At 35.6% G+C, this 16,320-nt stretch overlaps 1 protein-coding gene across 3 annotated transcripts in view; it reads right to left on the reverse strand.

The window, feature by feature from the left end:
• Positions 1–16,320, reverse strand: part of SIPA1L2 (signal induced proliferation associated 1 like 2) — a 120,185-nt gene that overhangs the window by 82,881 nt on the left and 20,984 nt on the right. For all 3 annotated transcript variants that reach the window (XM_026844913.1, XM_026844914.1, XM_026844912.1), the window contains exon 2: positions 1,795–3,489. In XM_026844913.1, coding sequence (XP_026700714.1) covers positions 1,795–3,259 — 1,465 coding nt within the window. In that variant the 5' untranslated portion in view covers positions 3,260–3,489. The remainder of the gene's footprint in view (positions 1–1,794; positions 3,490–16,320) is intronic.

The following is a 16,320-nucleotide window of genomic DNA, read 5'->3' on the forward strand; positions in this document are numbered from 1 at the left end:
CTCTCCTGTAGCTTCTGGTACAACTCTATAGAAAGATACTATGGAACAGGGCATGGCTTATTGTAAAGTTGAGAGGCTAACAATTCATTACTGGATATTAAATAAAATCACATCACATTTACTTTTCAAGAACTCTACCTACACAACAATTAGTAACAAGGACAGTAACAATTCAAGTTTCCTAGTATTATATATACTATGTGGGATAAAACTCTCAGATACTATTTCTTACCTTTTAATACTATATCAATACAAACATACTTTACTTTTAGTCAACAGCAGCAGTTAACTAAAACTAATTACATGTGCATCAACTTTCCAGAAAGGTCATTAGGTTTATTTCTCTTACATTATTTAATGTGGTTTTGAGTACTCTTTATATTTTCTTTTTTTCATTAAAAAAAAATGTTCAGCACTTCAGAACATGTAACTCCATTTCACAAAGAAGTCCTCTTTCATTTGGCTTAATCCTTGTCTAGTTTTTTTTTTCCTTTGTCCACTGACAACTTCCTTTCACTACCATCTATGCCAAACCTTTCTTCTCTCTGCCCCTCAAAAAATAAGACACCCTTTTGTTAAAAGTTTCCCTTCATTCTCTTCCACTCTGACTCCATCAACACTTTTTTACCCTTTACAACCTGCTGAGCTTAAAAGCCATTTTGAACCTCTGAATTTCCTGCCCATTCCTTGCTTAGCTCTCGGTCTTTTTCTTCCTCTTCTGTGAACAATCCAGATTTTTTACTGCCTTGCCTTTTAAATACAGTGTTTTTACAGTCAATATGTTCGAGGTGTCTACCATATTGTGAAAACAAGCACTGTACTGGATCCTCTTTTGAGTCCCTTATTAAGGGTCACAGGAAGCAGGAGTACAGTACAGTGCTCGTTTCCTGCTGTTCAAATATAGTTAGAAAGCAGAAGTATGATTTCAAGAAAAGTCAGGCAGTAACAAACAGTCTTTTAAGGACAGAAGAAAGGCTTTTTTTCTTTTCTTTTAATAATAGCAAAAAGACTGAGCTGTATTTCATAACACAGAAAGGAGGGGGGCAGGAATTTGGGGGTTCTCCCCACAAAAGCAGAGATTTCACACACATTGCACAATACAGAACTTACTACAGACATCCAAAGTAGATCACAAAGTGGAAAGAGTTTATCTGCATAATGATTCAAGCCAGGGTAATTACTCTGCTGAGTACCCTGGTACTTTGCAGTGTGAACATATCCTAAAAGAATAGGGTAAAAGTCTAAGAGAAAGGCACAGAACAATCTTAATTTAAGCTGAAAAACTAAGTATCATCAGAAGCTCGCTGTTTAAGGAGTATGCATATGTGCATACATTATGAAAGGCCCCAAGAGACACTTAAAGACAATAAAATCTAGAAGAAGGGAATCATAAGTCTCAATAATAAAACCTTCTCTTTCAGAAGCACCTTTTAGGAAATAGTGATTTCCACCCTGGTTATCAGTATTTCCAGTGCATTTACTGGATATAAATGCCTTCTTTTCCTCCTGCCCACCAAGAAAGTTTGATTCAGATAAGTTAATTTACATATTAATTTAAATGACCCCACACTAACTTACATATATAAAGTATTACATAACTTTATATATAACCCACTGGTTGTTGAATATCCCTCTGGGAGAGCAAGAATAACATGCTTAATTTTAGTAAAGAGTTTCAGGATCCCCTGTAACACTTAGGTCTCTCTATAAAGAAGAAGGAAAAAAATAATCTTCACTAAGCAACTTAAATCTAATTCATGGATATCTCAGAACAGTTACATTAGAAAAATTTACCTTTTCCATAGAAGAACTTGCGGTAATAATATGCTCCGAGATCAATGTGTTCTATGATGTAACGCTTCACTTTCTCTCTGTGAATGGACTGGTTTTCTCTTGGTACTTCCAGTACTGAAACACCAGCATTTGTGCAATGGGAACTCAGAGACGACTCAAAAGAACAACTTTCACCTGAAGAAAAAGATGCTGAATTTGCCCTAGAAAGTGCAATCCGTCTATCTCCTTCCCCACCAGTTTCATTCCTGAAGTAAGGGCAACTCAATACTAAATCATTGCTTTTCCCATCACCCTCATCAGCATCCAAATTCTCTTTTGAATTGAGGTCCTCTTTGCTTCCCAAAGGAGATTCACAGTTTCCCGTTTGGCCTGCTGGCATCTGAGTTTGTGATGCAGCTGAAGCCCCAGTGGTTATATTTTTTCTTTTTCCTACATTTACTCTGGTAGCCATTGCTTCATTTATGTTAAACAAAACGCTCTGAACATCATAATGTGCAAAACATTTCTGACAGTTCCAAGAACGAACATTTCTGTCAAGTCTATCATCCAGATCAGATGAAAACTTAAAAGTTTCATGCTCACTTTTCACTGTTCTCAATTTTCTAAATAGAGATGTTTCTACTGCTTCTGATTTTAGTCTCCTCTTGAAAGATTTCTCCCTGTCTCGACCAATAAGTAGGGCACTATCCATATAATCCAAGCCAGAAATCCTGACAAATTCTCCCCTAGAAATCTGTGCAGCAGCATGTAGACTTGGAGAAACTGTAGGATCACAGTGGAAAAACTCAGGAAATCCAAATGGAGCAAGGGTTTTATGTTCAAAATTTTCCACTCGGTAGCCTCTTAGCATTGCAAAAAAATTTTCTCCAGACAAGCCTTGCCTATCAATTGAAGAGGTACTACCATATTCTCTATGAAGAGCTGCTCCAGTATTAGGGTTAACAGCATTCTGGTCTAGCACATCTTCAGCATCAATATCACTTATTGTCACATCACTGTTGCTTCTTTGCCTTATGGGATGAAGTCCCCTTTGAGGGGAATGAACAAACAGATCTCCAATCGAGTATTTTCCCTCTGTAAATTCCAATTCTAGCTCTTCTTGTTGTCCATCACTTTGGTCATTTTGTCCATTTGGAAGTACTGAGCCAACACCTTCATAACTGGTTGGAGGTCTGTTTTCCCAAGCAGCTTTACTTAGCTCTTTAGAGCAATCCTTTTTAGGAGGCCATTCAGATACCCTTGCTCGAACACCCATCTTAGGCACAGCTGGTGTACCATTTGTTTGATTAGTTTCAGTTTTGCTAGGTGCATTTGAAGAAACGGGAGGACCCATGCTACCATTCAAAGCTTTAAGTTTTCTAGCGAAATAATCATCAGATTGCATGCTTCTTGAAGACTCCCTGAACTTTGAGGAAGTTCTACTAACTTTGTGCTTATCTTCTTGCAAAGACCTTTGATCGCTCATGTCCAGTCAGTGGGAGGGGAACTGCTACTATTGCATAAATTTACTGTTACTTTTGTAATTACATTGTCTTTTATGGGCCAATAAACTGGATATAAAAATACAGTCTTCTCAGAAGTGCACGCAGAAACCTCAGTATACTATTCTTGTACAACTGCTGTCAGCAGAGCAATCTTAAAACATTTCCTTCAGTTCAGACGCATTCAGTTCAATTCCAGACAAATTTCTTTTATCTGTTCATAAAAAAAACGGAGAAAGTATATTAAAATGTTTATAGTCAATAATAGTAAGCTTCCAGTGTTGCTTGTATATATATATATAATACCCCAGGAAACTGGAAATAATGAGACATGCTTTGCATGGTTTTCTATCCTCTGCCTCCTTAAAACCAGACAAATGCAATAATTCCAGTTTCCCACGTGATTCTCATAGGATGCAGTTTGAACCTGCATCTCTCTCATAGGCTAACCAGTGCACACACAATGAATAGAAGACTGGGCTCTGCCAAGCGGGCTAGCCACACACTACTCTCTCTGCATTTCCTTCAATGCTGACAGCAACTTAGATGCCTACTCCCTGTCTAAGCACTAGGGTTTTTTATGTAACATCTTTAAGACACCATTTTCAAGTTTGTCTGAACCTGGCTAATACACACAGGAGTTACTGGGACAACGCTGGTAGAAAAAGTAAGTAAAATATAGGAACTTCAGACAAAGAAAAGTGTTTTGTCCCATTTAAAATAACATTTTAAAGATAAGTAATCTCTCCACTATGATTAATTCAGTGAATAACTGTATTTCACACATTTTCTCTCTCTCTCTCCCCCTAAAGGGAGATTTACGTACATTCCTTTATTTGGAGCATAAACTATTATTTAGCTGTGTAAACTTGGTTACTGTGCTAAAGAACATGTCTGTTGTCTTCCATGAATAAGAGAGCAGCCCTATTGATAAGTATTAATTTGATTAGAAAATTGGAATTGTTGGGATATAAAAATATTCTTCAGTGGCTTTAATGGTCTTAACAACATGACTCATGCTGTGTTCCAGGCAGAGCCCATCATTTAACCCATTGCATAAAACTAGACTAAAATAAGAGACAAGAAAGCATGTTATGTACTTCCTTTTCAGCCTTTGTTCCTTGAACAAACACACTGACATAATGATCTTTTAAGATGCTGCAAATAAGCATAATATGCATTTATCAGATTTTAAAAAAAAGTCAGATCAAGTAAGCCTGGAATATGAATTCTCCCCTTATTTCAGTGAAGATAAGAAGTGGTAAGAGGAGCTCAGAAGGTAAGTGGCTTTTTCCACTACATTTAATGCCATAAAAATTTTCAAATTGAAAAAAAAATAAAAATAAAAGAGTATGAGGCAAGGGGGCAAAGAAATAATACAAATTTAAACTTGATAGATTATTTTTTTCTGCTTATGAGAAATAAACACAAACTTGTGTTTGATACAGCAAGGCATAGGACTCTAATAGAAACAAATAAAAATTACAGTTACGATAGCATCATGATTGACGTGGTTTCTATGTGACTGTTACTAGGAATGGGTAATAATAACAATATATCATTGCAGCTTACTTTCACTACATACAAATTCTTCAGAACTCCTGTTTGAAGGTCAATTATGTCAATTAAAACAAAGTTTTTGTCCCTTACAGTAGTCAAAAAGACTGTTTAAAAAAAATTATACGTTCAGAGAAATAGTATTTCAAAAGTGGCATATAGGATTTTTAAACATTGACTTAGGGAAATACAACACAATAAGGAAAATATCAGTCATAGAATCATGGAATGGTTTAGGCTGGAAGGGACCTTAAAGATCACATAGTTCTAACCCCCTGCCGTGGGCAGGGACACCTTCCACTAGACCAGGTTGCTCAAAGCCCTGTCCAGCCTGGCCTGAACACTGCCAGGGAGGGGGCAGCCACAGCTTCTCTGGGCAACCTGTGCCAGTGCCTCACTTTACCCTCCCAGTGAAGAATTTCTTCCTTACATCTAATCTAAATCTACCCTCTTTCAGTTTAAAATTGTTACCCCTCATCCTAATGCTACACTCCCTGATGAAGAGTCCCTCCCCACCTCTCCTGTAGCTCCCTTTAAGTACTGTGAGGCTGCTATAAGGTCTCCCAGAGCCTTCTCTTCTCCAGGCTGAACAACCCCAACTCTCTCAGCCTGTCCTCACAGGGGAGGTGCTCCAGCCCCCTGATCATCTTCATGGTCTCCTCTGGATCCATTTGAGCAGGTCCATGTCCTTCTTATACTGGAGGGCCCAGAGCTGGGCACAGTACCGCAGGTGGGGTCTCATCAGATGGAGTAGAAGGAGAGAATCCCCTCCCTTGACCTGCTGGCCACACTTCTCTTGAGGCAGCCCAGGATACAGTTGGCTTTCTCAGCTGCAAACGCACATTGCTGGGTCATAGTCTGGTTTTCATCCACCACTACCGCCAAGTCTTTCTCTGTATGGTTTCTTTCATATATGTCAATATGCTTAATATTTGGGGGGCACAAATAATATTACAAAAGTGAATTACAAGAAAACTTCTCTGTAATACACATTATTATGAACAGCTGACAGCTTTATCATCTCATCGAGTGTTCTGTATACAATTGTAGAAATATGAGAAACCTTTGCCAAACAAAAACACTGAAGGAAAACTAAATAATTCTAGAATCACCTTTGTTTCTGCAAGAATATAAAATAGTGAGAACACAGAAAGGTCAATTTCACATATTGGGAAAGATATTTAACTTCTTATTGAAGATTAAATTAATTTTATTTGAAATTACAGTGAATTACATCTTCTAGACTTCTTAACTTTTCCTACAAAAAAACTATTTATATAAGTTATTAGTGTATGCAATTTTTTGAAATAAAAAAATTTCTTAGAAAACAGGAAAGTACATATAAGGTCAGAAAAGGTTATCCTACAAAAATTCAACTCTTTTTTTCCCATGTGTTAATCCTTTTTCTGTCATAAGCATTTGTGCAAAAAGTAGTGAACTGGACCAGGAACATAATCCAGCCTGAAATTAAATTGGGGATGAAGTGGTGGAAGGCAGAAAGAAAGAACACTAATTGCATACTACCATCCCCTTTATTTTCAATCCAAATCCACAACATGATTTACTGTTCGGCCTCACAAACAGCTCTATTTATAGAAGGCAGGAGAGAGGCTGAAGGTCATAGGAAAGCAAGACTTTTTTTTTTTTCCTGGTGGTGGCATCTTAAATTCTTGATGAAATATGACCTGAGTATTTTAAAACTAGTTTTTTTCCTTACAGGGTAAAGCTGGTGTGACAGAAGACCAAAGAAATTCCTGTTTTGGAACTGTAGATTGACGTTTTATTGGAAATACTAATATTTGAAGATGTGTTGTAATATATTTAGGGTATACTAGTAAATTTTTTTAAAAATAAAACCTGAAGTTGGCCAAATTGACAATATCTGCCTGTTTTTAATATAAATGAACATTCCTGTACATTCCTATAACTCAGTACAACAGCATGTTTTGGTTGACAGCTGACCTATGGTGAGGGATGGTACTATAGGATCCTGAATTTGTTGTTCTTTAAGGTTTTTCTCTCTTCTTGGTAAGAATTTGGCAACTCACAAATATCATTCCCCTATAGATGTTGATACTATTTATTATAAACCAGTTTAGTTTGCTGAATTTAATAAACTATTACTTCCACAAAGAATGCTGTCAATATGATCATGAGCATTCTTCTCTTCATGCCTGTACAGTCCTTTTGGTCATGTTCTTCACTTCTCTCTCTTTTCATCTCATGCTAGCATTTACGAATGGAATCTCTGACAGATATGGTCAAAAAAGAAAAGCTGGATGCCTACCCTGCTGTTGTGCTCCTGCCAACCCTTTCCACTAAGGCTGCTGGATGTTATGCAAATAACTTAAGTTCCTTCCACACAGCTACAAAGACTTCCTTCTGAGCTCAATACAGCAGCTGGTTTGTTAGCCACAGTTACAGTTCTTTAACATGGAATGATTCCAAGTTTCCTGGGGACCTGGATAAATGCCCACAAATGTTCCTGTGCCAGTAGCAGAGCAATGAATAAAAACTTTACTATTGGACTATCCTGTCAAAAGGAGGCTGTTCGGTAACGCTGCCTCATGTCAGCCTTGATAGATGGAAATGAATTATTTAAGAAGTCTTTCTGTGATCATTTTGTTGATCAAGACTTTGGAAATCTGCCCCTATTATTATGTAATGTTATCATCCTAAAAAGAATGCATAATTTGGATGAAAGCATTAATCTCTACTATTTATCAAGATGACAATTCTATAAACCATGACTCTCAAGCTCTACTAATCTTAAAAAATGGGAAGTGCAATTTGATAAAATAGGAGGATAGGCAGGAACAGTATGCCAAAAGCTGAAGATCAGAGATTTAATTTGCATTCAATTGATTCTACACAGCATTTTCTGTGTGCTCAGGGTCTGGTTAGTTTCCACACTTCAAAGAAACACCTAGTAGGTAGTAGTGTTATGTATTTTGCCAGTATAGCAGCGTAGCAGTTACACAATGGCTATTTTATGGAATCCAAAGTTTGCAAGAAAATTCTGCTTTCAGGCCCATACTTTTAAATGGAATGAAAAAGAACAGCACAAAGGAGAAATGAACATGACACGTAAGCTGCTTGTATTTCTACAAGTTCTGGACCAGATAACTCACTGAACAAATCTGTCACAAGGTATCATTTCCTAAAAGTAAGGTTACTACTAGAAGAAAGGTAAGTCACTTTTGAAAAGGAAGAAAATGATATAAAAAGGGTTTTTAATGCAAGTTCAAACTTGTTTCAGTTTGCTTATTTTTAAAGACAGATCACATTAACAAATGTTTTTAGATTTACATATTTTCAGTGTATCTATTAACAGCATTTATTTCTTAACAATTCCTAAATTGGAACTGCCCAATTTTCAGAAATAATATGAGGGCCATGACTGGTTTTCAAGTCATACTACTTATTTGTGTGCCCAAGACAAAAAATTATTGTCACATTGAACTGTGATATCATATCATATGACAGTTGCTTATGATGTCACGCAGAAGAATTATTACTACAGATAGGAGTATGGAAGAGGAAAATGAGTTCTTCATGCATTTGTTTTCATGTAAATGTCTTTAGAAAACTATGATATTTAAGCATAATTGTCTTTAAATAGAATATTTCTTTCAAAGTTTTCCATGAGGCACAGTGAATATTAAAGGATAACACCAACTATAATTGAGCCATTTATTCAGATTGCAGCTGTGGAAAATGGATTGGAAATAATACAATGAACAAATTATGAGCACAGCTCATGAAAAAAAAAATGGTTCAAATTATTATACATCAAATTTACAATTAAAGCTATAACTACTACAGTACAAATGGTTACTTCTCATATGCATATTTCAGATACTTGATTAATATGCAGACATAGACAAGAGGCAGAATAAGAATGGGAAGCCCCTCATTTGACTAATGGAAATACATATGAGCTGCTGTGTAGTGAATATTTGTTGCACACTTCCTTAGTTGTGCTGTATTTCTTCACATTTACAGTCTTGTGAAAGAAATGATAGAGTAGAAACTGAAAAGAATCCTTCATTGAAATGACATGGTTACAGAAATGTATCTGCAGAATAATCCACCAACAATCATACTATAGCTTAGCTGATTTGGGGGTTGGGAGGAAGGAGCTAACTAAGAGTGACAACAGCCTATGTGATTGTCAGTGCTGGTGTAAGACCAGCATGTTTCTTATGGAACTGCAGTGGAATTGCACTAGTTTGGGACTGGTGCAAGATTTGGGGTTAAAAAAAAAAATAAAATAAAAAATCATACTCTGTTCTTCAAATACAGTTCTCCAACAAAGAAAATGGCACATAAATATGGAGACAGAGATGCAACATGTAATTTTGGATCAATGGATCTTTAGAACACAAGTCTGAATTCCACAGCTATTCAGTACTGTTCAGTGAAAGGTGTTTATTTTTCAGAAAGAGAGACCCTCCAGTCATAACTGCTCTCCTTCATTCACAGGCTGAGAAAAATCTCATCATCACCTACAGGAATAATTGCATAAGATCTAACAGTAAAAAGCAGACCCCTCAAAACATTAGACTTACGTTTGTCTTATGGTGAAGATCCCTATCTGTCCTATTGGCTTTTCCAGACAAAATAATCCAATAACTCACACTTTCCAACTACTAAATACTAAACTCGCTACTATTAGTTGGGTAGGGTTTTTAAATATACTACAGTCATTTATTAAAAGAACTAAAAAAGCAGTTACAAAATACATACACTTACACTGGTGTAACTCATTATCCCAAAGAATACCTAACACAAAGTTCCAGCAGTTCTTTATCATGTCTTCTATCACTTTCCCTGAATCGTAACTCAATCCATGCATTGTTTCATCAAAAAACAGGTTTTCATCAAGCAATGTAGGTTATGTCTCAGTGAATACCAAAGTTTTATACAAAGCTTTTACTGACTATAGCATTACTGTCACTGATTTTAAACTTTGTCAGATATCACCTTCTGTGACTGAAAAATATGTTTAGATAAATTTGTTACTGTGTGTTTTAGCACTGTATTTTCTTAGAATATTAATACTGATATTCTGTTGTTCCATTAGCACAAGTTTTGACACTGACATGCATTAAGGCTAATTCAATTTCCAGAACAAACTGGATATCCTCCTATTCTTACAGCTCTATTATAAATAGTTCAATTATGTAACCTATGCAGAGTTTAACTATGAAACTGGAAATGAAGTTATATCTTGTTCAGGTTGAACCATGTAAAATAGCAGAGTGAAATCACACTTATGTTGAAATCAACAGCAAAACTACCACTGACACACACAATGAGAATCTTTCATTTGTACTCCTCCAATTCAGTTCACTTATTTTTAATTGAAATTATGGAACCTAACAAAATACAGTAAAGCCTACAACTTAGTGTTTCTAATGAAGTAAAAAGGAAATGTCTTAATACAAAATTCTTAAACAAAGGAATTTTTCTAGGGAAAGGTTGAAAAAACATCTGTAAGCTCTGACAACTTATTATCCCATGAGAGAGAGAGGGGGGAAAAAAAGGCACCAAACTCCTCATAGATTATTATTACCCAATACCATTTTTCGCAGCCTTTACTAATTGCAAATAGAAGTTATATACCTGTCGGTCAAGTTCTTGTATCAGTAAAAATTTTAAACAAACAGAATTCAAACAGGTTTTGTTTCCTTCATTCTTTTCATTCATGAATCTAGGTGTCCAGGGGCAGGATAACAAAAAAGAACCCTACTTATCAAACATTAAATAATTTGTTTTCTACAGGGAGACTAAAACGACATCCAGAACATAATTTACATGCATGCAGATTATGTCTTCAGGACAGAAAGCAATATGGCAGACTGGATGACTCTAAGACATTTCCCTACCTTAATGTATTTAGATGTACTTATCTCTGTGCCTCCAACATTTCATAGTAATTACAATTTCCTTGTAAATATATTTAGCTTTAAAGTACTGACAATACAGAATTTTAATTCCAGTTTCACCTTTGAGAATGAAGTATCTTCAACACATGATATAGGCATGTCATAAACAAGATTCAGACAAAGAATCAGTCAGCAAATAAACACAAGCAAATTTTGTATAATACTTTATATATTCAGTATAGTTCCAGATCTTGCAAAGTACGGAGTAAAAATCTGTTTGTGTGACATGTACTTTTCCTCAGCTAATAGAACCTATTCAGTAAGAGTTCAGATCAGACAGAGCATGAATTATTCTGGAAGAGTAAAGATGATTCAGTTACAACATTGAAACATCACATTGAAGCAAAATCCACTCAAAACAAACAAACAAACAAAAGTCATTTTCAGTGGTCTTTCCAAGCAAGTTGGACAAACTTGGAATCTTCAGGAGAAACAGTAATGTTTACAGGCTCAGAAATTGTCACATGTCCACTGATTCTTGAATTGACCCTTCCTGCTAGAATGCATGTATTCTCATTTAAATTGTATAATCCCCAAGGCAAGGACTATTTTTTTGTCCTGTTCCAACAGGATCCTCATACGATGACCCCACTGTACAAGATGCTAAATACTATGATAATCCAGTTGGTAAACAACAAGTGTACCAAGTCACTTTCAGATGCAAAGCTTAGAAAGATAAAGACAGGACTTGTGCACCACACTGACATCATTCAAACACAAGGAAAAGGACTATCATGTACTGACTCTAAGCAATCATTTGCATAATCCAAAAGGAAAGTCAGTAGTTGCTGAATAACCTGTCGCATGAAAATGAGCTTCTGCCAACCAGTTGTATGCATTGGGGTAACACTCAAAAGAAAATTTCATCATCTGTAAACTCACTAGCAGAATATTATGCAGAAAGGAGAATATTCATACTGTATATTGAACACAGAACATACTACAAGTATTTAATTTCAAAACAAATTTTTTACCTTCAAGTTGTTAATATACATTAACAAATACTAAGAATGCTACCTTTTTTTTTTTATGTAGTTCTTAGAAAATACTGGTAGAAACAAAAACCAGCAATTTAGAAGAAATAATGGAAGTGTATTCCATTATTTTCCATTATTTTAATACAATGAAAATAACATATTCTACCTTCTCCCTGAATTAGTCGCATTAGAAATTATCTTTTTTGCTATAATCCTAGCTCAGTGCACAAAATGGTTCTTGAAATTCCAATGGAAAAGCACTCTGCACAAGAGCAGGCATAGAGAAAACGAAGGAGAAAGAAAAAAAAAAAAAAACAACCCACAGAATATTAAGAAATGTTTTATTTCTTTTAAAAAAGGTAACACTCAGAATTTTTGCTCTCACAATACATAAGAAATTGTTATAGCTAGAATGATGTAATAGAAAAATTAGAAGTTGTTATCATTATCTATACTTATCAGTCTACAAAAATTTGAACAGACGGTGATTTCTAACAAAAAAATATGTTTAGTTAAATTTCTGACTGTATGTGTTAGCACTGTATTTTCTAGACAAATTATCTCAAACATTTTTTGGAATATGCATGTGAGGCTGTTTTCACATACTGCATACAATTGCTTTTGATTATTCTGAAAAAATTAAGAGTATTGGAGTTTGCGCCTCACGCGGTATTGAAATAAATGTTTTTTAATTAAAGACTGATAGGAAAGGAGAGATGTGCTAACATTGACTGTTTTCCACATTCGGAGGTATAAATTTGGAAGTGCGTTCGGAGGCTGTACTTAAGTTGAATAAGAAGTCAAGTAGTGAAAGAGGAAAAACTGTTCAGTACAAGAATAAGATTGTAAGCTTTGACTTTGAAAAGTCAATATGCCACAAGAATTTGTAAGGGTCAATTCCACTTTTTCTAAGTCTACTACAGTGAGGCCCAAAATAAAGCTTTTCCATCCACTCAGTGACAAGATAAAACAATAAAACTTTTAAACAGCTGAGGCTGCCTATTCCACAAAGCAGGTTTCAGATTCTGACAATGTACTCGAAAGCTTTTGAAAGGTACAAAGCCATTTTTAGCCAGAACAAGAAAGTTCTTTTATATGTTTCTATAATAACTGTGTTTCATAGTAAAATGTTGCTACAGGCTGGAGCAGAGATTAAGCCTGCCGCGTTCACATTGGAGAGGTGAGACTATTTGCATTGTCCTAAGCACTTGCTTGGATTCCATGCTATGAGCTCACAAACCCATACATTGGGCATCATCTCCAGAGATCACCAAATTTCTCCCAACAGCAAAACACTTAGCACTAGAACAGAATTAATGCTACTGCCACCAGAAATACTCTCTCCAATGCATCATGAGACATATTGCATATGACTTTTAAGGGCAGCTAAACTTCTAAAGTAGAAAGAAACAGCCTCCTTAAAGCAAAAGGCACACCCAATATAGAGGTGAAAGAGGTAACCAAAGAAGGTGCATGGACTTTAATCATAGGGACACAACAGCTTGAGTCTGACAAACTCTTTATTCCATTCTAAAAATCTTCTGTTTTGAAAAATTACCATCAATAAGACTCAGTACCCAATGGAAACAGATGTTCCAAAGTGGATTCAAAAGTAAAAACTGAAAGGACTGAGAATGATAATTGAGAAAAGGTTGAACTTTTGTTCTGCTTATGTTCACAAGAAATGGGTATATCATCCTACAGGTCTCCGTATATTTATTTGCAGCAGACTCTGCTGGCTCAAAATAATCAGATTTTTGCATTTAAGGCATAGGTACAAGAACATATTTTACAGACAACCTCTCTAAGGTCCATCAATTATATAAAGCTTTGGGTACCACAGAACATTTGGATATGATATTAATACTCAATGCCTATAAAATTACACTATTTTGTTATATATACTATTTTATCCCATTTCCTGTTGTACATAGGTATTTGAGAGAAAACTGCAACGATTAAAATAAGATTTGAAAGACTTTGTTAAACACCCCCCAATATTACAAACACGTTTGTGTTCTTTGTGATTTTTCCTGTAATAAAGCTATTTGATCATACTCAAGATGGTCTACAACAGGACTCCAATTTCTGTACCTATTAGAAAGGCTCACAAAGTTCCAGCTTATTTTGGGGAAAAATATTATTCCAGAAAACCACTGTTTTGGTGATTCTCTAGATAATTCCTACAGACAGTTCTGCCTGTGACAGCAAAGGGTCATCCTCCAGCTCTTACTCCGTCATGCGACTAGGCAAATCACAAATGCAGTCTACAGCCTCTCTGCTTATATGCAAGCATGTGATTCCTCAAACATTCTACAATTTCCCAACAAAACACAGAAAGGCAATGAACTGACTCCTTTCCCTTCCCTTCTTCTGCTAGTCCTATTCCATTCACCTGACTTTTCCAAACACCACCTGGCACTGAACAATACAGTTTAGGCAAAAAGCACCTCTCAGACAGACAGCCTAGAGTCCAGTTGCTCTACAGCTTCATATAGCTATTTCCTAGTTCTTACCAAGTGATTATTTACAATAATGAACACAGTGCTTCTCAAAATTTTTCAGCATGTAACTCCTGTTAAAAGTCCTGTCTTTGTGCCATCCTGACCAGCTGCGTTCCTCCAGGTCAGATGAAAATAGTCTGTAATCACTAAATGCAACTGTAGACATTCACTTACATGCTCTTTAGAAACAGAGCTGCTTCAGCTAAGACCACTTTTTCTAAAACTTTGCAACCTCTGGGCAAAGAGGAAACACAAAGTGGATAAAATGCAGGCTTAGAAGTTCAAGTTAGTTCATTTTTAAAGCAGAAAAAAGAGATTAAGTCTACATAATTGTTAGAACAAAGAATTTGAATAATCTTACCCATCATAAAAGTCTACAACAATGAAAAAAACCTAAAAGAACATGCTCTCCCACTAATTAATAAATAACCATTTAACACTACCTATGACAACAGACGGAGTGTTCAAAAACTCAAAAGATTCTAGAGTGGAAGAGATCTAAACTTCAGCAGGAAGAGAGTAGAGGCACATTTTATGAAAAAAAAAATAGAAATACTAGCTTTGCCTCCGTTTCTTATGATTTCAAGAAAGTAAAACAGAAAAGAAGTTTTATGCCATGTCATTTGGCAGTAGAATGGCTCTGATGTCAAAGCTCTGAATTATTTTTAGTAGCAATGAAGGAAGTGGTTAAAATAAGTTTTAAAGAAAAAGGAAACATTAGCTTTATCTTTATTAGGTTTGGGGTTTTTTTTATGGAAACTTTTAGTCTGACCTTGGTTCTCTATTAACTGACGGGAATGGTGAGGTAGCATAAACTGATAATATTAGTGGCCAGTTTTCTGAATCTTTCAAACTGACCTCAGTTCTGCAGTTTTAGATGTCAGCAAGTAACTTCTTAAGTACTTCTGCATTGCTTCAGAGCTGTAAAGTATTATTTTACATCACTGCTCATCAAGATCTTTTAGAAAAGTTATTTTTTGAGAACAGAGATTTCACTTTTTTTCTGTCCTTCCTCTCTGAATCGAAAGAGCAGAAATTCCACATAGTAAGAAAAAGGGTTGACATCTATGCTGAAAATAATACACTTAATTCATAAAGTCTTACTATATAAAACCAATTTTATTCTTAATTTTACAATGTAAATTTGGAATTATATTAACAAAATACATTAAATATCTTGGTAGTTACCAAGTAACTTGGTAACTTGTGTCCACATGACATTTCCAAGCACATGCAACTGAGCCTGGACCACCTGGCACTGAACAATAGAGCCTGGGCAAACAAGCACATCCCTGAGACAGCCAACCTATAGGCCAGTTGTTCTGCAGCTTTGTAGAGTGACAGTTCTTTCTGCGTAGTTCTAGACATAAACACAAGAGTAACTGGAGTGAGAGAGTTGCTAGTAGAATAATGTTCTTCATTTTTCTGCAGTCCACTCAAATTCAGCACAACTCAATAGCAAAAGTCTTTGCCATCTGTTTAGTGATCATTTGATATCTTCTCTAGAATCAAATTGCTGTCAAGCTAAAAAACTTAAAAGGGTCGTAACAGAAAACAATTTTGGTTAAAGTTTTATTTAAATTTTAGGGAACACTTTCTTCCCCTCCCCCCTCAAAGATAGCTTAATCATTGCTCTGCAGTTCTGCCTTTAGTTTTTCAATTTAAAGCACGTGTCAGAGAATTTTCTGGAATTGTTCTTCCAAGAAAATACACTACATATTTTCATTTTAAACATGAAGAAAGTAACTGTCTTTGAGATTATAGTGTGGAAACACATCTTTCAAAAATTCTGAACCAGATCAGCAAGACTTCATTTTCCTAAATTGAAAAAGAGACTTCTTGTATACGTGCATTTTCCAGACAAAGTCATCATCATGACTGGGGTTAAGGAACGTAGATTCAATGCCTTAAGCCGTCCTGTTAGAGAGACATTAAATAAAATGTCTATAACCCTTTCTTGATTCTTAGCATGATGACAATGGAGTAAATTATAATCCTAAACCCAAAATGTTAATAATACAGGAATCTTACATCTTTGCCCTCCCCCACCCCCGGT

The sequence above is a fragment of the Athene cunicularia genome (genome assembly GCF_003259725.1).
Source record: "Athene cunicularia isolate RWA chromosome 3 unlocalized genomic scaffold, athCun1 chr3_part1, whole genome shotgun sequence".
Classification (NCBI taxonomy): Eukaryota; Metazoa; Chordata; class Aves; order Strigiformes; family Strigidae; genus Athene; species Athene cunicularia.